Here is a 25,869-nt window from a genome sequence, read left to right on the forward strand (position 1 = left end):
CAAGCCTCAGAAATATATATATATATCTATATATATATATATGACAATGCATTACTTACCGTAAAAGCATTTCTGATGGTTGTATCTGCTTAGATTCACATGCTGTGCATAGGTCCGACATCCAGTGGTCACTGCGGAGTATTGCATCTTGTTTTTCGTAGTCGAAAAGGGGACGTCGACAAGGCGTGTCTGTAACACTATCCCTATAGTGACGTGCGTTGTACCCACAATCCCTCACGCGTCGAGGTCCCTCTGTTTGTATTTTTCTGCCCTGAGGGAGCCTTCTAGACGTGAGCGAGTACAGAAAAGAGAGATATATAAAAGGAAGTCTATGTTCCTTCCATCCGAGCGGGGAGGAAGGGTGGGCGCATGTGAATCTAAGCAGATACAACCATCAGAAATGCTTTTACGGTAAGTAATGCATTGTCTTCTGATGTTTGTTAATCTGCTTAGAATCACATGCTGTGCATAGACTAGCGAGCAGTACCCGGAGTTGGCGGTGGGTTATGAGAAGGAAGAGTAGAGAAAAGATGTCTTAATACTGCCTGTCCCACCTGGGAGTCAGATCTTGAGTGTGCATCTAGACAGTAGTGTTTTGTAAAGGTGTGCACAGAACTCCAGGTAGCCGCTTTGCAGATGGACTCAAGGGGAATATTTGCAATGAATGCTATGGATGCCCCAGTGCCTCGAGTGGAATGTGCTCTTGGCTTGAAGGGTAGTTCTCTCTTAGCAAGAGTGTAACAGAGAGTGATGCATTGTACAATCCATCTAGATATAGTGGACTTAGAGACTGCATCTCCTTCTCTTCCTGCTGCCACCGAGACAAAGAACTGATCAGTCTTTCTCAGTGATCTGGTTCTTTCCATGTAGAACATGACAGCTCTGCGTACATCTAGTGTATGCAGACTTTTTTCTCCCAAGTTGGAAGGGTTTTGAAAGAACGTTGGTAGTTCTATAGATTGGTTTACATGAAATTTAGAGATGAATTTTGGTGCAAACCTTGGGTGTGTGCGAAGAACCACCTTATCCTTGTGAACTGATACGAAGGGGTCTAATACAGAAAGAGCCTGTAGTTCACTTACTCTCCTAATGGAGGTGGTAGCTATTAGGAAAGCAGTCTTAAGAGTGAGGTATTTAAGAGTTGCCTTGTGCATGGGTTCGAAAGGAGTGCCCATGAGTCTAGAAAGTACCACGTTTAAGTCCCATCCGGGAGCTGGGCTAGCTATTGGGGGGTGTATTCTTTTTACCCCTTCCATGAAGGCCTTTATAACTGGTATCTTCCACCACGACACTAAGTTGGGAAGTGGTGTATGCAGAAAGTGCCGCTAGGTGGACTTTAATGGAATTAAACACTAGACCTGAATCCAGTAAATGGGTCAAGTACAGAATAATGTTAGTGGCAGAGCAGTCAACCGGGTTGATGTTCTTACTTCTACACCAGATGACAAATCTTTTCCACTTGCTAGAATAGCAGTGGCGAGTATTAGGTTTTCTGGCTTCCCTGAGGATGTCCATACATCTCTGAGGGAGATGTAAATGTCCAAATTCTATGATCTCAGGAGCCAGGCTGCTAAATTCATGGTCTGAGGGCATGGATGCAGTGTCCTGCCCTTGTCTTGTGACAGCATGTTGTACGGGCAAGGAAGTTTCATTGGGGAGATGGGGACATCTCCATCAAGTGAGCGAACCATGGCTGCCGGGCCCACATTGGGGCCACTAGTATCATGGTCACCTGCTCTTGGTGCATCTTGTGCACCACCTTGTTGAGGAGGGGAGTCGGGGGAAAGGCGTAAACAAATTTCCCTGACCATTGAATCAACAGACCGTTCCCCTTGGACTGGTTCTGGGGGTACCTGGAGGCGTAACTTTGGCATTGTGAGTTCTCCAGGGTTGCGAACAGGTCTATTTCCGGGAAACCCCATTGCGTGAAGACGTTTAAGACGATGTCTTCTTGCAATTGCCATTCGTACTCTTTGGGTAGGGGGAAGTCTCTGCTGAGTATGTCTGCTAGCAGATTGAGTTCCCCTGGTACATGTTGTGATAGTAGGAACATGTTGTGTTTGAGAGCCCACTTCCATATATTCTGGGACAGCTTGGACAGTCCTGGAGAGTGAGTGCCCCCTTGCTTGTTGAGATAGTACATGGCTGTGGTGCTGTCTGTGAGGACCATCACTGTCTTTCCTTGTAAGTGTTCCTGAAAGGCTTTCAGTGCTTTGAACACTTCTAATAGTTCCAGCAGGTTTATATGTTTGGATGCTAAGCTCGGAGTCCACACTCCGTGAGCAGTCTGATGGGATAGGTGAGCCCCCCATCCTGTAAGGGATGCGTCTGTGGTTAGAGTGGCTTCCACTGCGGGTGTGGCAAAAGTTTTCCCTAATAACAGGTTTTCCTTTGTCCACCACCGTAGCGAGAGAACCAAGGCCTGCGAGACCACCACTAGATCGTCCCATTGTCTACTGGCCTGACACCACTGGCTGTAGAGCCACTCTTGCATTGGGCGCATGCGCAGGCGCGCGTGAGGTACCAAATAAATACATGACGCCATCATCCCTAGCAAACGCATTGCTTTGCGTACCGTAACCTCTCGACCTGCCACATAATGGGGGATCTGAAACAGCATGTTTTGGACCCTCTCGTTGGAGGGGAAGACGAGGCCCTCCTTTGTTCGAATTAGAGCCCCTAGGAATTGTTTGATTTGGCTGGGGTCTAAGCTGGACTTCTTTTCGTTGATGGAGAAGCCCAGTTGGGACAAAAGGTCTACGGTCCTTTGGGTATTGGAGAAGCATGTTTCGTAAGAATCCCCTGTTATGAGCCAGTCGTCGAGGTACGGGTAAACCGGGATGGATAATCTGCGCAGGTGGGCCGATGCCACTGCCAGTACTTTCGTAAATACCCTTGGTGCAGATGCTATCCCGAAGGGTAGTACTCTGAACTGGTAGTGTTTGTTCTCTATCTTGAACCTGAGGTATTTTCTGTGCGCTGGCAACATTAAAATATGAAAGTATGCATCTTTCATGTCTAGTGTTGTCATGTAATCCCCCTGTGATAACAGTGGGATTACATCCTGCAAGGTTACCATACGAAACTTTTGGGGTTTGACAAAATTGTTCGCTGGACGCAGATCTAATACAGGGCGCATGGTTAAATCCTTTTTGGGTACAAGGAAGTACACTGAATAAATACCTTCTGTTACCTGCGATAGGGGGACAGCCTCTATAGATTCTTTCTTTAGTAGCTCTTCTACTTCTTGAAGAAGAATAGTGAGGTGTTCCGGTGTCATGCGCCGGTTCCGTGGGGGTCTGTATTTTGGGGAACCGTTGAATTCGATGCAGTATCCGTGGGCTATGGTGGATAATACCCAGCGGTCTGATGTTATTCCCTCCCATGCTGAAAGGAACGATGTTAGCCGGCCCCCGACCGGTGATGCATGGGAGGGGACACGAATCTTTGGGTCATTTGTTGGTATTGGGCGTGGGGCCTTTTGGACTGGAGCCGCGCCCTCTTCCTTTGCCACGACGTTGGCCTCTTTGACTGAACTGGGTGCTTTGGTTAGAGGGCCAGTTGGTAGCAGAGTAAAATTGTTGTTGGCTTTGCTGCTGGCGTTGGCCACGAAAGGAGCGTCTATTGCCATAGCTGCATCTGTTAGGTGGCCTAGAAATTTGGTCAAGAGTCTTGATGGTATCAAACTCCTTCTTCGCATGTTCTAGGGCCTCATCAACTGCTTTTCCAAACAGATGCGTTTGCTCTATGGGCTTATTTATTAGGGAAGCCTGGGTTTCTGGCTTAAATCCCGAATTGCGCAGCCAGACATGGCGTTTGAGAAGTATTCCCTGAACCAGGGAACGTCCAGCTGTCTCTGCGGCATCCAAGGAGTTCTTTACGATGCCCTGGTTTACAAGAGTTCCCTCTGATATAGTAGCCAACAGGCGTGAATGCAGGGGTTCTGGTGCGTCCTCTGCTTCGCTGCGCAGCTTGCTCCACTGTGCATCTGCGTAGCTAGCTAATAGGGAATTGTTATTCGCAATCCTAGTTGAGAAGGCGGCGGAGGTCGTTATTCTCTTCCCAAGTGCATAGAGCTTCTTGCCCTCTTTGTCCGGTGGTGCCTCACTAGTAGATAGTGGTACCCCCGCTCTCTTTCTTGCGTTAGTAACTACCAGAGAGTCCGGAATAGAATGTCCCCTGATGTACAATGGGTCAGAAGACGAAGGGCTGAAGAGCTTTTCTATCCGAGGGTTGACCCCTCTGACTAAGGCCGGATTGGAAAGGGAAGGAGTTATTCTTCTCCTTATAGAAGCCAGGAGCGGAATGGACTGACTGACCGGGGCTTTTTCTTTAATAACTTTTTCTACAAAGTCTATGTCCGGAAGAGTCTCCCCTGTGTCTATTTCAAAATGCGCTGCTGCCTTGCGCAATAGTGCATTAAGTGAAGGCTGGTCATCTATGGGGGAGGTATTCCCAATAGGTGAGTCCTTGGGAGGAGAAGGGTGAAAGACATCAGGGTCTGAGTGCACTGATGGGGATTGCCAAGGCTGCACTGATGGGGAGTGCCAGGGCTGTGAGGTAGCTGTATCTTCCTCAAAAGCTCCTGAGCTAGTGTAAGGGTCTTCCTCAAACCTCTCCTCCTCATGTTCTTCCTCTCCACCTAAACACTCCTCATCTTCCTGGAGGTATTGCTCCTCTTCAGTGAGGTCATATGCATCTGTAGAAGGGGGAAACAGCCTAGGAATCTTGACCCTAGGGTCATCCTGGGTCCATTCTCTTGGTCTTTTGGGTGTGGGTGGGTTTTGGCTACCCAAAAACCTCTCCATCTTTTCCATACAAGAATGGAGTCTTTCCATGGTCTCATGGGGAACCCCTGAATAGTCTAGAGGGGGGGAAATCAGTGTTATCACCTTCAAAACGCTTCGAACGCTCCCACAACGTCGACGAAAGGTTTCCGTCGCCCTCAGAAAAGCCCTCTGGTAGTTCAGAAGTGCCTTTAGATGAATGGGGCAGTTCCTGGCTACTCTTGTGCTTTTTCGGCGTTTCTATTTCCTTGGGTGCGGTATTCGACGTCTGTTTCTTCGTCCGCTTACGTTTATCCTCGGAAACAATTCTCGCCAGACTCTCGACGACGAGTTCGTCTGTCGAGGGTTCTGGAGTCAGCGTTGCCTGTGCTGCGCGTTGTTTTTCGACGGCCGCTCTATGGAGCGTTACGTCGGATGTTTTTGAGGTAGCGCCCGTGTTAGATGAAAGCCCAATCGCTGGTCGCGGCTGCGTTTGCGGGTGGGGCTTGAGACCCTTGCGGTCTGAGGTCGACGCCGGAGTGCCCTGCGTCCCCTTCGGCACTGGTGGATCCTTCGTCCTCGACGAAGAAGAGCCGTGGGTTGTGTGCTTAGGCCTATGGGGTCTGTGTGCGTCCTTGTCGCCGGGGTGTTCATCCCCATAAGCAGGGTGTGAGCCGAGCCCGTCGGGGCCGGACGTCGAGGAGCGTGAGCGCTCTTTCTGGGGGTTAATGACTTCCGTAACGGACGTCGAGTTATCACCCTCCTCGTCACTTTCTGTAACAGCGGCAGCGGGTGAGGAAACTGACTTCGACATAGCGTAGTCCGCCCACCTCTTAACTTTCCGTTCTTTAAGTGTTCTTGGTTTCAAGAGCTTACAGGCCGCGCAGCTGTCCTCTTTATGATCGAGGGGCAAGCAACGATTACAGAGCTTGTGTTTGTCCTTCCAAATGTATTTGCCCCTACAGCGTGGGCAAAACTTAAAAGGTGTCCTCTCCATAGCTGAGGCAATAAAAACTGGTGATAACAACCCCAAGGGAAAGATAGGGGAGAAAGAAAGACATTCTCGACGAGAAGATAAAAGTTCGAACCCCCACTCTCCCTACTGTATGTTGGCCGGCGAGGCCTGGCCACGTGTTCGGCAGCTCTGAGGGATCTCCTCCGTCTCTTCCTCTCCGTCGAAAACTTGCACGGCGGAGAAACAGCTTCACAGCTAACGTCGAGGGGAGGGATCTTTACAATAAGTATATATTAAGGACCGAGGTCCGTAGTAATTGTTTTGCAATGTCTCTCTAGGAGCTCCGCGTAAGGCGACCATAAGCTGGGCGGAAAAAAACAATCTGAGAGACCTCGACGCGTGAGGGATTGTGGGTACAACGCACGTCACTATAGGGATAGTGTTACAGACACGCCTTGTCTACGTCCCCTTTTCGACTACGAAAAACAAGATGCAATACACCGCAGTGAGCACTGGATGTCGGACCTATGCACAGCATGTGATTCTAAGCAGATTAAACATCAGAAATATATATATATATATATCTGTATCTCCTATAGGCTATGGTTATGCTATGTACCTGTATCCCCATGCTACATGTTTACCCCAATCCATCCTGTCGCTTTACATACGTAAGCCGCTATATACGCCCCCGGTCCTGCTCTCGTACCTGGTCGCAGGCGCTTTACTGAACCACCATATCACACTACCACGCTTACTCTCTCCTATACACCATCATTCAACTAGAACACAGCTATACTATGACGCATTCGGTTTAGCTGTTCTCATACTAACATGACCCCACAAACACCTCCTCATCCTAAAAAAAACACAGCTAGCTGAGCACATACCGGCTAGCTTAGGAGTCTCCTCAGGCCTAACGCAGCCAGAACTCAGTCTGGGTGCCCACCCTCCAGACCGAACACATCCAACTGATTTCCTCAGCACCACACCTACCACTAAGAAGTAGCCATCATGCAACAACCACACCAGCTGTACACATATCCGGTGCACCCACGCACCATACGACACACACTACTGACTTGAACTATGGTTCCGGAGGGCATTCAACCTACCAGCGCTTTGAGGTCATACCAAAAATACATAAGGTGCTATATAAATGGCAAGTAACATAACATATGCACGTATGAGATACATTACTCACCGTAATCGTATTTCTGATGCTTGTATCTGCTTAGATTCACATGCTGTGCATAGGCGGACATCTAGCGGAAGTTGCAGAGTATTACAGTTTGTTTTTAGAAACTCGAAAATGGGCGTCGACACAGGGCGTGCCAGTAATACTATCCCTAGTGTGACGTCCACTGTACCCATGATCCCTCACGCGTCTAGGACCCTCAGATTGTGTTTTTTCTTTGTGACATGAGGTAGCATGAGGAGTAGCGCGAGTACAGATAATCCAAGCAGATAGATAGAAGATAAGACTACAAGCATCCATGCGCCTTCTCTCAGAGGGGAGGAAGGGTGGGTCGCATGTGAATCTAAGCAGATACAAGCATCAGAAATACGATTACAGTGAGTAATGTATCTCTTCTGAGGCTTGTGGAATCTGCTTAGATCACATGCTGTGCATAGATTAGCGAGCAGTGTTAGAAGAAGGAGGTGGGATATGAGGAGGTTCATGAGCAAATACATGTCTTAGAACCGCTTGTCCCACTTGAGTATCTGTCTTGGAATGGGTGTCAATGCAGTAGTGCCGAGTAAAAGTGTGAATAGAGCTCCAAGTAGCTGCTTTGCAAATGGTGTCTAGGGGTACATTTGCAATGAAAGCCAGAGAGGTCCCGATGCCTTTTGTAGATTGGGCTCTTGGCGTGAAAGGCAGAGTTTTCTCAGAAAGGGAGTAACACAGCTGGATACAGTTAACAATCCACTTAGAGATGGCACCTTTAGAGACGCGACCCCCGTCTCTGCCTGTAGCTACACAGACAAAAAGCTGGTCTGTTTTCCTTAGCGGTCTGGTTTTGTTTACATAGTAGAGGACCGCCCTACGCACATCTAGGGTGTGTAGTTTCACCTCAGCCGAGCTTTGTGGGTTTTGGAAGAAAACCGGAAGCTCGATGGACTGGTTCACATGGAATTTTGAGATGAACTTAGGTGAGAACCTAGGGTGTGTACGCAAAACCAGTTTATCCTTGTGGACTGTAAAGAAAGGATCCGGCACTGACAGCCTGAATTTCACTGACCCTTCTTATGGATGTAATAGCCACTAAGAAGGTTGTCTCATAAGTCAGGTGTTTGAGACTGCTTTTATGCATGGGTTCGAATGGGGGGCCCATGAGTTTAGATGGCAACCACATTAAGGTCCCACCCTGGTGGTGGGTTAGAAATAGGAGGGTGAAGTCTCTTTACTCCTTCCATGAAGGCTTTTACCACTGGAACTTTCCACCACGACACCTTGTTATGGGAGGTGGTGTACGCTGACAGAGCTGCCAGATGCACCTTCAGCGAGTTAAAAACCAGTCCAGCATCCAGCAGGTGGAGCATGTATGTAACAATAGTGGAAGGAGTGCAATCAACTGGGTTGATTTGTTTATTCTGGCACCAGATAACAAATCTTTTCCACTTGTCAAAGTAGCAGTGCCTCGTGTTAGGCTTCCTAGATTCTTTTAGGATGTCCATACATCTTTGAGGTAAATTGAGATGTCCAAAATCTATGACCTCAGGAGCCATGCTGCTAGGTTCATTGAGTTGGGTAGAGGATGTACTGTTTGACCCTGATGCTGGGACAGTAGGTTGTACCAGCCTGGGAGTTTTATGGGTTCGCACATCGCTAATCTGCGTAAGTGTGGGAACCACGGTTGTCTCGCCCACATGGGAGCAACTAGGACTAGCGTCATCGATTCCCTGTTCATCTTGTTGACCACCTTCCTGATGAGGAGTTGGTGGAAAAGCGTATGCAAACATCCCTGACCAGTTCATCCACAGGGCGTTCCCCTGGGAGTCTGGTTGTGGGAATCTGGACACAAATCTTGAGCATTGTCTGTTTTCGCTTGTGGCGAATAGGTCTCTGTTGGGGAAACCCCACTGAGAGAAGAGATCTTCTATGATTTCTCTGTGTAGACCCCATTCATGCTCCTTTGGGAGGGGATCTCTGCTTAGTGCATCTGCTTGAGAATTGAGATCCCCTGGAACATGTTGCGATGACAGGAAGATGTTCCGTTTGAGTGCCCATATCCAGATTTTCTGGGCAAGTTTGGACAGATTGGGCGAACGAGTCCCTCCTCGTTTGTTCAGGTAGAACATGGCTTTAGTCCTGTCCGTCCGGATTTGCACTGACAGATTCAGTAGGTAGGGCTCGAAGTGCTTTGAATACTGCCAGAAGCTCTAGCAGATTGATGTGATTCTTGGCTACTGATTGAGACCAGAGACCCTGAGTCGTGTGGTGGAGATGGTGAGCTCCCCACCCCGTTAGGCATGCATCGGTTGTGACTACCGCCTGCATCTCGAGGTCGTAAAAGGGTTTCCCCTTGGACAGATTTTCTCTTGTCCACCAGTGAAGGCTTTGTACAAGTGTTGGCGAAACGACCACTAGATCGTTCCAGTGACCACTTGTCGGAGACCACTGTTTCGCCAACCATTCTTGCATGGGACGCAAGCGCGCGTGGGGTACCAGGTAAATACATGACGCCATCATGCCTAGCAAACGCATTGCTTTGCGTACCGTTATCTGGCGACCGGCCTGATATTGAGGAATTTGCAGTAGGGTATTCCGAATTCTTTCCTCTGATGGAAAGGTCAACCCCTCTTGTGTGTCTAGGATAGCTCCTAGGAACTGTTTGGAGGTGCTTGGAACCAGACTTGACTTTTTCTCGTTTATTGAGAAACCTAATTCGAAGAGGTCGTTGATCGTTCTTTGAATGTTTGTTGTGCAAATGACTGGGGGTTTTCCCCGTGATGAGCTAGTCGTCCAGGTAAGGGTACACCAGGATTGCCTCCCTGCGTAGGTGTGCTGCCGCCACCGGCAGTACCTTGGTGAATACCATTGGAGCTGAAGCCATCCCCGAAGGGCGGTACATTGAACTGGTAGTGCCGACTGTCCACCTTGAAACGCAAGTACTCTGTGCGCTGGGAACATGGAAATATGAAAATAGGCATCTTTCATGTCCAATGTTGCCATGTAGTTCCCCTTTTTTAGGAGGGGGATTACCTCTTGGAGAGTAGTCATGCAAAATCTTTGGGGCTTGACATTTGTTTGCAGGGCGTAAGTCTAATACTGGGCGCATTGTTAAATTTTTTTTGGTACAAGGAAGTAAGTTGAATAAATACCCTTGTTTACCTGGTGTCCCGGGACGAGTTCGATTGCATCCTTTGCTAGTAGATTGACGATCTCCTCGAAGGAGATTCTTTGGTGGTCTAAAGAATGTGTTCTTTGTCGTAGAGGGTGGTTTCGGGGACGCTCCAACAGTTCTATGCAGTATCCTGCGGATACTGGACAGCACCCATCTGTCTGATGTAATCCCTTCCCAAGCCTGGGTGAAGTTGGAAATGCGTCCTACTGGGGATGCGTGAGAAGGGACCCTGAGCGGAGCGTCACTGTTTTGGTGTAGGCGTGCCGACGCCTCTACTGGGGCTGCCTCTACCTTTACCCCGTCCTCTCTTATTCCCCCTGCTATAACCTTGGGTAGACTGTTGGTTGTTATTGTTCCACGGCGTACCCTGGCCCTGGGAATAGTTTGACCCGCTTTGGGAATTTGGTGAAAATTGCCATTGCCCCTTTGATTTGGGGTCTTAGTGGTTAGTTGACCTAGGGACTTGTGTTTCATACTCGTCCTTGGCATTTTTCAGCGCGTCTTCGACCGCCTTACCGAACAATAGATCTGGCTCCACCGGTTTGTCTAACAATGATGCTTGGGTTTCGGCCTTGAATCCAGACTGCCGTAGCCAAGCAGGTCTCTTGATAACACTACCCTCTGCTATCAATCTGCCGGCGCCATCGGCGGCATCAAAGGTTGCCTTTAAAATGCAACCGGATACGGCTCTTCCTTCCACCGAGATTCGTGCCAATTGGCTCTTTAGGGGTTCTGGGGTGGAATCTATGAGCGCCGCGACTTCCTCCCATTGGTGGCAGTTATAACTCGCCAGCAGGGTGGTGGAGTTGGCGATTCTTGCTTGGTAGGCGGAGCCATACATTTTCTTGCTCTCCTTGTCGGGAGGAGCTTCTGATGATAAGGGTGTTCCTGCCCTCTTGCGGGTGTTTGTAACGACTAGGGAGTCCGGTTTCAGATGCCCTCTTATATACAGTGGGTCCGATTGGGCTGCCCTGAAAAATTTCTCAATCCTGGGGTTGACTGCCCTGGTGACGTTGGGGTTTACCAGTGAAGGGTCTATTCTTTGGATCGACTTAAGGATAGGGATGGCCTGCGCAACAGGTCTCCTTTCTCCCACCAACTCTTCGGCAAAATCTCTTTCCTCTTGAGCACCCTGGGTGTCAATGTGGAAATGGTTTGCTGCTCGAGATAGGACTTCATTTAGGAGGGGCTGGTTGTCGAAAGGGGAGTCGGTAACCGATGTTTCCTTATCTACCGGGGAATCTACCCTGTATGTTTCTGGGTCGTCCTCTTCCTTCTCTTGTTCCTCATCGTCCCCATAGTAGCCCATCCCAGTCTGTTCTTCCAACATGCCCAAATCTGTATCCTCACAAAGGGAACAATCTTCTTGTTCTTGAGGATAAGGGTGTATGTGGAAGGGATCTGAAGACCGTGTTTCGAACCGGGACTTTTTACTTGGGGGGGGGGGGGGGGGGGTGGGGAGGGGGGGGATCTGTGGAGCCTGAGGGTGCTGACCCGTCAGGGTTATAAGTGAGAAAATGTTCAGGATTTTTGGCATAGAAATCTGCCAATGATGACATTCCTGACATGACCCTATCTATGTCCTCACTAGACCACTCTCTTGAACTGGGAATGACTCTTCCTGGGGGGGGAGTTTCCCTGTCTCATCTATAATAGAGGTCTGAGACTTGTCTGTCTGTTTGAGTGGAGTGGAATGTTTTTGAGGTGTGGAAGTAGGCCGAGACTGCTTCCTCTGTTTTCCCCGCTCCCCGTGGCTGGAAGAGCGTTTACCCTGCTTTTTTGGGCCTTCTGAGCTTTTCGACGCCTGGCGTCGATCTTCGGTAGTGGTGTCACCATCCTTCGACCATGTAGGTTGGGATCCGGGAATAGGCGTTACTTGGGCTGCTGGCGCCGACTCCTGAAGTGCGGTCTGGGGATAGAGGTCGGCTTTGTCTTCCGACGATCGAACCTCGGTTACCTTGGGGAGCGAGGCACTCTTGGCAATAGTGGATGATTGCCTGGACTCATGCAGCGATCTAGAACGCCCAGAGGACGCCGATTCGGACCGTTCCCTATGTGTCTCTTTCCGAGAGCTCGACGTGCGCGTCGAGCCTCGGTGGGACTTCATGTGTTTGGAAGTGCTGTGGGTGGCGCTTACGTCGCCGGGGGTCTTCCCCATAGCCGCCCTGCCGGACGACCTTCCGAGGTCGGGGACCTGCGCCTGTCTGTCTTTCAACGCCGTGTTGCCCTCGCCGTCCGAAAGTACGGCGTCGCTGCCGTCGCTGAAGGCACCCTCCGCGGCCATGGCCTCTTGACACCTGGCGTGGTGGGCCCAACGCTTGGTGGAACGGTCTTTTAGTGTTTTAGGTTTAAACCTACTATACGCTCTGCAATTTGCCTCGGGGTGATCCCTTGGCAAGCAGAGATTGCACGTGGCGTGTCTGTCAACCCAAGGATACTTGCGGTTGCACTTTGGGCAAAATTAGAAAGGGGTACCCTCCATACGCACCTTGAGGCAGCGGGCTGGTAAGTGTAGGAATAGATATAAGAATGTATAAGAGTGTAGAGTATGTCCACCGCCCACTCTCCCTACTTGTAGGGCCGAGGCCAGAGGCGTTCCGAGGCCCGAGGCCTTCCTAGGCCCACTCCGTCGTGAAGCAAGTATTGCTAATGCCAGGGAACTCCGCGGAAAGCTTCCGACCAGTATGGCGGAAAAAACAATGAGGGTCCTAGACGCGTGAGGGATCATGGGTACAGTGGACATCACACTAGGGATAGTATTACTGGCACGCCTTGTGTCGACGCCCATTTTCGAGTTTCGAAAAACAAACTAATACTCCGCAACTTCCACTAGATGTCGGCCTATGCACAGCATGTGATCTAACCAGATTCCACAAGCCTCAGAAATATATATATCATGCCATTTATTACTCAATTATAAATGTAGTTTTGGGCTGAAATAAGCCACAAGAAAATAATGTGAATCTCAAAGGGGAGTTGCAATATTTCTGTTCTAAACTCCTGAACCAATCCTTAAATAGGGAGTGGACCTGGGGGTTCCAGAGAAATGTGAATGACCAATCCTGGTTGCGAAATCATAAGTTAGCACCGCCTAATGATCACTTTCCATGGGGTGGGCTTAGAGAGTTAAAAGGTCTTGCACCATGGAAACTGGCACAGTTGCCAAAAATCAGCAAAGGATCTGCTGAAATTGCATCTGGGTGGATATATCGGAAGAGGGCTGGAGCTGTATTGCTGGGGAGACTAGAAAGTAAAGGTTGAGAGACTTCCCTGGAACCAGAGAGGGAGGACTGCTGTGGAATTCCATTGACTGAAGTGCTGGCCAGAATCCTGTTTAAGAGCAAAGCCCTGCTCAGTCTCCATGAGTGCCGAGCCCAGAGATTTCCAAAAGCGAGTAGATTGTCGTACAAAATGTCAGCGTGGGGATCTATTTAATTAACCAATTCCCTTTCATAGTGGGTACTTTTCCATTAGTGGGTGTGGGGTAAAATTGAGTAGACCCTTAGCAGGTTTGACTACATATTAATTTAACTCCCAAATAAATTCACGCATGGGTGGAGCTACGAAAAATTTGAAACTTCCCCTCCTAAAAAGGAAAATAGTCATTTAAAGTAATTGGGGTGGCTAGATTTTCCTGTTCACCCGTGACTTGACTAATGAAAAGTGGTGTCCTTTACTAAAACGAAACGCCCAACTGATACCCTTCACCGTAACCGGTTTTAGCAAAAGATCTACTTGCCACCAAAACTAAATTGATAATTGTCACCATTCCCAAACCTTGCCTTTCAAACCAAAAGATACTTGTTCCTTAAACGAAAATTCCCAACTGAAAATCCATTACCAAAAAGTTACTTTTAAATAAAAGATATTCTTATCTTAAAACAAAATTCCTAATTGTCACCACTCTTTCAACATTGTATTTAAACAAGGGGTGCCCTTGGTCCGACAAAAGAAAATTCGAAATAGTCCAACTTCCCCAACACAGGCCTTTAAGTGAAGGGGGTCTAAAAAACGAAACGTCTAAACTGTCCCCACTCCCTAAACCTGGCCTTTGAACAGAAGGGTGCTGCATGTGATTGATGCTTGGGTTTTGGGGCGAGAAGTGCTTTGCAAAATTGAGACCTCATGTATCCAACATTGAACGTGTGACGAGTGTATTGTTTTAAAATCTAAGCTGTGTTTATTTGTAAGCTATATTTTGGTGAAGTGATATTTGCCACAGGCATTTATACAAATCTGTAGGTGCAACTGCTAGCATTTTGAGTGCACAGGGAACTTCATATATCAAGCCTTGAAGGTGAACTCGTTTTCATAAAAGGAAAATTGTGCCCATGTTTGACACAAAAAAACTCAGCCAGAAATGTGAAGATTATATTCTAGTAGTGTGCCATATTATTGGATTAATGGGAAAAGAGTTGTAACAGTTGATTTAGCATGTGTTCCATATTTGGGAGACAAAGGTAAATACAGAAAAAGTAGCATCCTACAGAAAAGTGGGTTTTGTAATGGAAGCAGTGTTTTCTGTCATAAAGAAGGTGCTGGCTGTAATTAAACCAATTTACTGTTCATTGAGTTTATAATTGAAATAAATATATATTCCCCTTACACCCTGGCCTGGTTCTTAGCTTATTGTGGGCCACAGGGGGAGCTTTATGTGGCTCTATACGAGTTTACAATAGGGCCAGAGCTAAAGAAACTTAAGCAAAGTGTTGTAGGACTTGATTGGGGGGTCGGGAGGGCTTTCCCCAGGTTAAGGGTAGCCTCTCAATATATTGCTACAGCACTTACAAGATCACTTTAGAGCACTGAAAAAAACATGTACTGCGATGGTGTGATTTAGGGACATAACAGAAAAAATAAATCTGGAATGCCTTTTTAAAGGCAAAATGTTTCACTCCAATTAGTACTGGACAACAAGCAGGAAAAGTTAGCCTACTACATGAAACAACAAAAACATGACTTACCTGGATGACTTTGAAGAGGAAACGCTGACATTAAAAGAGTTGCTATTAATGCTGTCATTTTGAATATCCTCATTTGCATAATATCCTGCTGTAGTTACCAGACGTAAACTGCGTCGTGACATTCTTGGAGAGTCGTAGACTGGATTCAGCTTATTTTTGGTCTCAAAATCCAAAGCAGCAGTAGAATAACTAGAACTAGAATTAAATATGTTTAAGTCAATTATTAAAAGTAGCACAGTTATAATTAAACTAACAAAGCTGAAAAACATTGTTTAGCTACACCAACGTTTGATATTCTTCTGAAATGAGGACATTTATCATTTTAGACACTGAACCTGCCAGCATGTGAGATGCTAAATGTTTTAGTGACAGGGAGAAAGGAGGCTGTCCCGCATAGTTACGTGCCATACAGGTGGTAATACCAATGAAAACTTCAGGAAGATCCGGGAAGGACAAACCAGGATGACTCCTGCGTTTCCAGGTAGGCTGAAGCAGTTGCATTAAAACAGGTGTCCATGAAAGGATAGTCTAATATGTTGGCTTAGTCTATCAGTATAAAACCATAATCAAAAGTCAAGTAACCTTGAATGTCACGATTGCTGAATTAAAATGCAATTCCAATGTAAATCCAGCTGGAGCCTGGTAAATGTTTGCAGCCAAGAAGCGATTTTGAGTAGCAGCTATCCAAGTGCACGCCAGCAACCTACAACATCATTTGTAACCAAGGACACAAAGGCTCTAGAGCAAGAACAATGTCTGGGCAAGGAAAGAAGCATGTTGATGGTTGTGCAATATTCTTCAAGACTGAAAAGAAAGTGTTTTGGCACAGAAGTAATTCTTAACTGAATCGGATAGGACTTCCAGGTGTGCTACAAAGTTGTACCTTTTGAGACCAAAGATGTGATGTGAAATTTTAGCCAATCCTAGATTATTGAAGAAAAGCAGCTTTAAGTTTCCAACACTCTTTTTAACAATTTGCCAATTTCAGGTCAGCGATGTTAGATTGTACTTGTAACCCGTGCTTAAATGTGCTCATCTTTTTCACTACACGCTGGCTGATGGAAATGGTCCAAATAGGACTTTCTGCTAGTCTTTTCCTGCGAATATTATCTTGCTACACTCAAAACTACACGCTGAGAATGCTTTAAATTCAGCAGTGTGTCAAACGTTTAATATGCTGCCCATTCCTCACTGTTTGAATCTTGCTGCATTCATAAGTACGCTTTGGGACCGTTTAATTCTTGCTGCACAAAAAGCTTTAAGTTGCCATTGGTTCCAGCCACTGTTTGAATCTTGATACACAAGACTGTTTTAGATCATGTGGCGCTCAAAGGGTAAGGTACTGTTGACCACTCGTTTAAATCCTGCCAAACACAAATACCACACAGACGGCTTTAAATTATCCTACGCTCAAAGGGACAAGTTGCTGTAGACGTCACACACTGTTTAAATCTTGCCACTTTCAGAAGTGCACTCTGCGACTAACCTTATTTTTACTGTGCAGAGGCTTTAAGCTACTGTTGATTCTAGGCACTGCCTTGAAGCCTGCTACACTTAGAAGATACACACTGATTGCTTTAAATTTTGCTGCGCTAGGGTTGAAGGTGCGGTGGATCCCTTCCACTGACTGAATCTTGCCACACTCAGAAGATTGATTGATTTATTTATAGAGCGCCTTACACCAAGGCGCTGTACAAAGGAACAACAAAATACAAGATAACAATAACAACAATAACAGTGGGAGCAGAAATTACATCATGAATCATTCAATAAAACAGTGGAAAGAGCAATTAACTGAAGGGGGAAGGGACTAGATGTGAGGGGCGAGGGGTGGGTTGGGGATGGAAAGGGCGAGGGAAAATGGAAGGAAGGGAGAGAGAGCAGGAGAGGGGAGAGGAGTCGGGGAGGTGGGAGAGGGGAAGTGGAGGGGGCAGAGGAAGTTTTCAAGGAAGAGAATGGAGGAGGAGGAGGAGGAGGGATTTGAGGGAATTGCGAAATGAGGAGTTGGTTGTAGTAGAGCGGATTGTGAGAGGGAGCGAGTTCCAGTGCAGAGGTGCAAGGAGTTGGAAGGATCAGAAACGGGAGGAGGTGCAGAGGGGATGGAGGTACAGTGAGAAGGAAATGGTCAGCAGAACGAAGTGAACGGGAGGGGGAGTAGAAGGAGAGAAGGGCGGAGAGATAAGGAGGAGCAAGACCATGGAGGGATTTGAAGACAAGGCAGAGAAAGTAGAATTTTAGTTGCGAGTGGAAAGGTAACCAGCCAAGGTAAGAGAGCGAGGAAGAGCTGGAGTCACGGGAAGTAAGGAGACAGAGGGTACGAACAGCAGAGTGGTATTTGGATTTAAGAGGGGCAAGCTGAGATGCGGGAAGACCAAAGAGTAGAGAAGAGCAGTAGAAGAGGCGGGAAAAGATGAGGGAACTAGGAGTTAGGTGGCGTGGAATGTGAGGGAGGGACAGATTTTGGGAATATTGTAGAGGTGGTATCGGCAGGTGCGAGAAGTGAGAGAAATGTGTTGAGAGAAGGCGAGAGGAGTCAAAGAGAACGCCCATGTTACGAGCTTGGAGAGAGATAGGGAGATTGGAGGGAGGAAAGTGAATGAACGGGGGAGGAGAGGGAGGAGGAAGAGAGTTAGAGAGGAAGAAAAGGACTTTGGTTTTATCTGTGTTGAGAGATAGAAAGCGGGAGGACATCCAGTTCTTGATAGCAGTGAGGCAGGAGGAGAGCTTAAGATGAAGGTCAGGTGAGAAAGAGGAGAAAGAGAGAAAGAGTTGAGTATCGTCAGCATAGAAATGATGGGAGATGTCAAACGAGGAGATAACAGGGGCAATGAGGGAGGTGTAAAGAGAGAAGAGGAAAGGACCAAGTACAGAGCATTGAGGAACACCATAAATGAGAAGGAAGGAAGGAGAGGTCTGACCTTTCCATGAGACTGAAGGAACGGGAGGAGAGGTAAGAGGATAGCCATTTTAGAACAGGGCCGTTAAACCCGAAGGAGGAAAGAGTGTGGAGGAGGAGTGGATGATCGACAGTGTCAAAAGCTGTGGAGAGATCAAGGAGAATAAGGATAGAAGATTGCTTGGCATGTCGAGCTGAGAGAAGGGAGTTAAGGATAGAGGTGAGCCCAGTTTCAGTGGAATGTTTGGGGCGGAAACCAGATTAGAAGACACGGACTGCTTCAAATGTTTCTGCGCTCAAAGGGTTAAGTTGCCATAGACAACAGCCACTGTTTGGCCTTGCTCCTCCCAGAAGTGCACAATGACTATTTAATCCTTACTGTCCTCAGAGGTTTAAAAGGCACTGTTGAGTCCAGACAATGTTTTGACGTTTAATACACCCAGCACACATTAAAACTAATTCATACTGCTGTTTCAAGACATTGCTTGAATCTTGCTACACACTTCGACTGCTTTAGATTCTACTGCGATGAAATGTTTGAGATGGTGCCGATTCCACTGGTTGTTTGAAGTCTGCCACTATTGAATACTACTAGACTCAAAGGTTTCAGGTGCTGTTGAGTCCTCTCGCACAAACCAACCAACAAGCACAAACCAGAACTAAGCAACCCTGCTATCAACTTAATGGAACTCAACGAGGAGACAGAACACTCAAGAACAATCTCAACAAACAGCCCAACCCAAGAAAGAATCCCAAGAAATGGAAATCAGATAAACACCATCAGCCGGGAATCACGAAAGGATGGACAACAATCCACAAGGCACAATAGACACTGCACTGCAGAGTACTCAATGTAAGATCTATGACGAACACAAATATCCAACCTCCTAAGCAAGTGAGTCACATACGCACTTTTTCTCACAGAAACATGGCTATCAGACAACTACAAGACAATCGCGAACAAAGCCATAACGGACAATTTCAAACTAATACATGCCAACAGAGAAAACCGAAAGAGGCAGAAACGCAATGGCGCACAAAGAGCACATGTGCTCCACGTCAATCCCCCCTCAACAGACAGAAGACTGCAAATCTTAACCAAGTCAAACATAGCCAACATAGTGTCCCTTCTTATCTACAGGCCATCTTACAACCTGAACTATGCAACGAAACTCACTGACATCACCAACCTTTCCACAGTAAACTTACCATCCTGAATTCAACACCTGGTATGAAAGTGAACAAAACAGAAAACTAATTCTCCACCCCCCTGTAAACACTCCACTTCATGCAAATAGTAAACGGATCCACCCACAATGCTGGACACAACCTGGACACAATCTTCTGCAGAGAAGGACTCTGTACCTGCACTCCAGCAATACCAAGGGTATGGAGTTATAACCACCTGATGCCATTCTCAGTCAACCTTCAAACCTGCATAGTGCCCGGAAACCCAATATTACATGCCAGAAGGAAAAGAAACTAGACAAGTCTCGACTTGGAATCCTCAACATATCTACTGGAATGGACTCACCGAACACCGCCCAACTGAACAGAATGACCCCAGACTCAGCAGAAAAAATACTCGACAACTGGATCAGCGAGGCCCTAGACCAACTAGCACCAGCTAAATCTTTCAAAGCCACAGCAAAAATGATGGCAGCAAGGTGGTTAACTGAAGAGCTGAGCGAACTCAAAACCTGCAAACTAAAACATATGGAGAAACCATTACAATCAGACAAAATAAAGTACCAAAGACACCTCAGAATATACAAACTTGCATTTGTCAAAAAAAAGCTACACCAAGAAAATCCAATCAGAAACAAATCCTCCAAAAGAACTCTTCAGAATCCAAGAGATCAAAAACTGCATCCTGAAACAAAGGCATCATCCCATCAAAAGCACTATGTGACATCACCTACCTCTGAACAAAAATGCAAACAATCCAACAGACCATTGAAGCAAGTCACGGAACTATAAACACAACAACAGAACCACTGACAACGGGTGATCCACAAGCCACAGCAAGACTCGATGGATTTGAACCAATAGTCAGAGGTTTTCTCCTCACTACTAAGGGACACCAACCTCGCTGGGTCTGCAAGCCACCCTTTCCCCCTGAGGATCTAGAAAATAATCCTCAACCAGAGCATCATACTACCAGCTTCTGATGTATCTGTACCTAAACACATGAGCAGTACAAAAATCTTTCAAATTGTCCGACATCAAGCCCCTCATAAAAAGCACGGAAGAACCCAGTAACTACAGACCAATATCTAACCTACCCTAACCCGGAAAAAATACTGGAGAACCAGGTAAATAATATTGTACTTAACTACACAGAAACAAACTGAAATACTCTACCACTCACAAGTCGGCTTTAGACCCATGAGAGGAACAAAATCGTCACTCCTAACCATATGGGACGAATTAAAAATAAATGCTGACAAGAGCACTCCATCTGTCCTCATATTACTGGGCATATCAACAGCGTTCACCAAAGTCAGTCACACAACTCTAATTGAGAGACTGGAGCAATGCGGTGTAAAAGACTACTTAAAATGGCTAAAATCCTTCCTCACAAATCTAACTGAAAGAACCTACATGCCGCCTTTTACCTCAAACACCTAAAACATCTCCTGTAGAGTGCCACAAGGGTCTAGCCACTCCCCGTCAACATCTACATGTCCCTGTTGTTGAAAATCATTTGAAACCATGGACTGACCACCTACAACTACACAGACCACAACTCATCAAGATAACCACGCCAAAGACCCAAACACCACTCAACTGCCTCACCAGCATACAGCTGGATTACAACGAACAACCTAAAATTAAACTACCAAAACAGAAATAACGATTTTGCCCCCAGAGGACAATGCAACTGACCCACAACTGGACTGGCCGGCTGTGGTAAAAAACCTGGGAATACTCATGGACAATGGACTCACACAGGAACCACAAGTCAACGCTATTACAAAGAAATGCTTCTACTGCCTGAGACTACTTATAGGGATGCTCCCCCTACCTCTCCTTCCCAGATAGAACGCTCGCAATCATCTCCCTAGTTCTATCAAGGATCAACTATGCCAAAAGTCTCTACCTTAGAATGGCAGAACAGCTCAATAAAAAACTTCAACACATACAAAACTCTGCAGCAAGGATACTCCCGAGACTAAACAGAAGAGACCACATCACACCAGCCCTGAAAAGCCTACATTGTTTCCCTATAAAATAAAAATCTTCAAAGTCCTCTGCATTGCTAACAAATCATTGCACCGACAAGGCACCAAATTCCTCCAGGCCAAGATCAACCGGTACCAACCTGGAAGAGACCCAAAATAAAGAAATGATTTCCAAATCGAAACATGCTAATCTATGGAAGACAATACTGAAGGAAATTAGAATGACAGAAGACCAGCTCACTTTCAGTGAAACAATTGAAAACATGGCTATTCACTTTCAATAACCAGCACAAAATGGACACTGCCAGCGATACCAATGGTGACCGAAGAAAAGCCACCAACTACTAACCCTGTCACTTCAGACTGCTCTCCAGCAAACCTCACATGATCCTTCGGATAAGTGTAATTCTCACTGGAACACAACCCAATCATCCAACACTAAACTAACTCCTGAAAACCCCCAATTACTGGACGGTGCCCATTCAAACACAAATCAGTCAATGAGTACAATCCAAATGCACCTAAAATGCAGACCTGTAATAGACAACAGTTCCTCCTGGTTCTACAAGCACCAAAAGAAAAGCATAACTTCTATCCTACTCCCTCTTCCCTCACTAAACTACCCAATCCACTTTCTTACAGAACCATGCGAGCCCCTGGAGACTATGCCAATGGTAACTGTGTGCATGGTACACAATAACTTCAAATTAAGAAATTGGAGCCAGTGTCATCTGAACAGCCACCTAAAGTTAAATGGTCTCTTAAAGTGATGCATCTTAAAAGTAATTATGCTTGTGGTTAATGTGAAAATATGTGTGCATTCAAGGAGTACAAGAGGTTTTTCAGCGGACGCTTTAGCCTACTTGGCATCCCTGTGAATTAGCCAGGAGTGTAAAAAAGCCTACCTGGGCATTCCACTTTAGGTCCTCGAAATTCTGATGCAGTTAAAATTGCAATGAAATGCAATGCATTGCCAACTAATTTTGTAGTGTAATTTCTTTCTCTGAAAATAAAAAAGCTACTGAGCAACCTTTCCCCTGTTTTTGCGCATTTGGACAGGTTATCTCCCTTGCGCACACACTTCATTAGGAGGTAGAGCCACAAAGATTTCTAACGAAAACTAGATTAACCTTAAAAGACAATAGCAGGCAAGCATTCCCCTGTGTGAGGCCCTCCGATTGAATCCCAAAAGGTGAATATGCACCCAGTACTGTTATGCTCAGGCTCTATCCACACAAATATCTTAATCAGTCCCCATCACAGAAGGATCAGAAATTGTGCCAAAGTGAACAAGCCAATAACCTCCTCCCTTCAATATTCCCCCTGTGACACCGGTATGTCTATTTGTATGCCCGATTTAGCACTACAAATACATAGAATTGTAATTGAACTATGCAGTGAATGAATTGTGGATTAGCACCGCAAATGTTACTCCACGCTGGCACTACTGTGCCCCTATTCCCTAGTCCCCTTCCCTTCATACATCTGAGGCATTCCATCCTGAGGGGGGGGACTGTACCATAATTCTACAGCATGGAAAAAATAAAATCTAGTTATTTGGCTTTTACGCAAAGAAAGGGGCATGCGCCACTGTAGTCTGCCTACCCAATCCTGCTGCAGGCTGCACCCCTCAGTCCCATTCCATCCACCCTCGTCCGTGCCTCACTGATGAGTTTTTTTATAAGATGGAAAGGAAGGCAGTCATATGAAGGAAAGGGGATTATAGACTATGAGCACAAGAGTCACAATAACATTCTTAATCATATATCCTATCCCCTTTTCCTCCAATTTACGCGAGATTACTGAGCACGGATAACAGGGGGAGGATGGCTCGAATTAACCAGGTTACACACCTTAGTGACCACCTTACTCCTAGTCCATAGTCCCCTTTCCTCCATACTTATGGGACATTCCTCCGTCCTATGGGACGGGACCGGAGCACTTCGTAAAAGCATCCAAAATTTTGCAAACATTTTAGTCCTTCCTCTTTCTACGCTGGGCCCGGCACACAGCCGTAGCCCCGCCCATCTCGTCCCCGCCCCGCACATCGCCCATCAGTCCTTTTCTATCGCCAGGTCAGAGACCTTTAGACAATAACAGAGGAACCTTATTAGAGGGGACGGAGGGCAGGCGTATGGAGGAAAGGGGACGATGGACTAGGAGTAAGGTGGTCACTACGGTGAGTAACCTGGTTATACTCCGATGTCCCGTCCCCTTTCCTCCATACATATGGGAGATTCCCAAGCACTGCTTACAGGAAAAACGGGTGGATGGAAAATCCCTTACTGAAAAAGGTTCTTCAGCACAGCCTGACCAAACTGAGCATCAGACCTGGAGCTCAGGTCTAGACAATGTTTACAAAATGCTGATGGGGAGGCCGAAGTAACCGCCTTTGCGATGGTCTCCCAGGGGACATATCTCTGAAAGGCAACTGCGGCTGCCTTGCCCCGCACCAGGTGTGCATGAATACCTTTAGGAGGCTGCAGTCCTTGGACAGTGTAAGACTCCGTAATACAGGCAGCGATTCATCTGGAGAAGGTCGCCTTAGAGGCCTGCTTACCTTGTGGATTACCAAAGGTCACCAACAGTTGAGAAAAGCTCCTAAATTCGGAAGTTCAGTCCAGATTGAATTTAAGAGCCCTTCTAACATCCAAGCAGTGCAGAACCCTTTCCGCTTCTGAAGCAGGGTTCGGGGAAAAAGACCGGCAGGGAGATTGATTTAGATGGTGTTAGGGAGAATTCTCTGTTTAGGCTGAATTTCCTAACCTAGTGAGTCCCCCAGCAGCTTTGCTGGATTTTTGGGGTTTATTCTTTTCTCCTGCCAAGAGTGAGACTCTTTTACCCTCACTCTTGGACATGATTTGAGTGGGTTTCTTTGGATCTAGAAGTGTTTAATGGGCTATGGGGTCTTTTACTCCATAGGGTTTCATGAGTTTTTGTGATATGTGTTATACAGCACCCTCAGTGCAGTAACACAGGGGTGTCATAGTGACCCCCCAGTATAGACTCCATACCCTGGGACTGACTACTGTCTCCCAGGGCATGTAAAGTCACCATTAACTTTACTAGTCTTAAATTCTGAGCAGAACCAGTACAAACCATCATATTGTGGACGTACTGGCTGGGGCAATTCGATTGCCCCAGGGTCTGTTAGTCGAGGGGGCACGTCTCCGTCCCCCCTGATCGAGTTTTGGCTGGTGACAGTGGATACTACTTTTTATATTCAACCGCAAATATTTTCCTATGGGATTTCCCATTGTTTTAGGCTACTATCTTTATTTAATTATTTACGGTAGCCTCGAACATACCGCCGGTTTATTTAATTAATATTAATTCTCCGGTTGGTATTTTTTGCCAAAACTTGATTCTAAAATGGCGTTTGTGTTCTCTTGTGACTCCAACCCAAGTCGAGCCCTTTGTTCCACTTTTTGGCGGGCTTCTCCACAGAAGCCCTCCAAAGTGGTGCCACTATGTCTGGGGTACTTAGGAGGGGTGGAGGGGAATTTAGGCACCCTAGACTGAGTTGCCTAGGCAACTCACGTCGCACTCCGTCCTGGTTGTCCCAAGTGGTGAGCCGGCCGGCTCACCACTTAGCATGTTTGAGTGACAGCTAGGCTGAGTGAATGGGGGTTTGCTGCATAAAAGCAGGGCTTTGGGGACTGGAACTTCAGAAGTCGCCACAGGAGCTAAGAATCCGGCGAGGGAGAAGCTGAGCCGACCTGCCACGACCCCACTACCGGTGGAGCCCTGCTGGACCGTCTCACCACTTTTTCCCCAACGACAGAGGAGATCTCCCACCGGAGAGTCTTCTTCCTTTAACTGGTGGCGATAACCAGTTTCACCGTCTTTTCGCTTTCCCGACATATCGTGGCCGCCTTGCCCGTGCCAAGCACCCCGGCAACCGGGATACCACGTTTTACCACGACCGAGAGACAAAGGTACCACCTTTAACCGGAAAACTCTGCGGCTGGTTTCTGCCCTGGTAGTGCAACGACCTTCATCTTTCCTCCAAGTCGAGATCTTCTCTTCCCCTGGACGACGACGCAGCTTGCACCCACTACCAGGAACAACTGCCACCGCTGGAGGATCCTTCCCACTTAAGGTACCGTGTCCTGCCTGGCTTCCCTTGCTACCGACTGTACGGGGTAGATTTAGCCCCCGGCTTTCGAACCTGGGTTAGCCTGGGACACCTTGGCTAAACTTTTCTAAGCCTCTCTAAACTCTTTTCTGAACCCTCTGAAAGACTTTCTAAGCCTAGTGTAACTGTCTGATCTTGGGCGCATGTGTGCTCTGCTCCCTCTAAGAGTGGGCCCAGCCTTTGGACTTAGGCTCACCAGTGACTTTTTGCTCTCTGCCTTGCTAACAGTGTTCTGGAATCGTAGAGTGGTGTACCTCTTCATATTCTGTCTTTTTCCCTCCCTTTTTCACAAACTTATTAGAGTGCAATCTAGTTAAGCGCTCACCTCTGTATGAAAATAAGTGGTGTTTGACTGTGATTTTCTAATAGGGAAAAAGGGGTGTATATATCATAATAGTAACTGTGTTCAGAATATTTTACAGTAAGAGTGCTGGAGTCTTTCAACTGTGTGTTCTTAAATAAATAATTATATACTTTGATACCAAAGCTCTGGTCAGTGTTTGCTTGTATTATTGTATCTGAGTGCCTATTGAGTATACTTTGCATACTGCCTAACTCTTCTTGAGGAAGCCTGACTGCTCAGCCACAGCTACCAGGTAAATCTGGGTGGTACAGA

The 25,869-nt window shown here is 46.8% G+C and overlaps 1 protein-coding gene across 10 annotated transcripts in view; it reads right to left on the reverse strand.

The window, feature by feature from the left end:
* The window catches only part of SUN1 (Sad1 and UNC84 domain containing 1), a 1,235,850-nt gene that overhangs the window by 1,067,040 nt on the left and 142,941 nt on the right, over positions 1–25,869 (reverse strand). For all 10 annotated transcript variants that reach the window (XM_069647232.1, XM_069647226.1, XM_069647231.1 and 7 more), the window contains one exon: positions 15,035–15,229. In XM_069647232.1, the coding sequence (XP_069503333.1) occupies positions 15,035–15,156 (122 nt within the window). In that variant the 5' untranslated portion in view covers positions 15,157–15,229. The remainder of the gene's footprint in view (positions 1–15,034; positions 15,230–25,869) is intronic.

This window comes from Ambystoma mexicanum, chromosome 2q (genome assembly GCF_040938575.1).
Source record: "Ambystoma mexicanum isolate Mex_15411 chromosome 2q, UKY_AmexF1_1, whole genome shotgun sequence".
NCBI classification, from domain to species: domain Eukaryota; kingdom Metazoa; phylum Chordata; class Amphibia; order Caudata; family Ambystomatidae; genus Ambystoma; species Ambystoma mexicanum.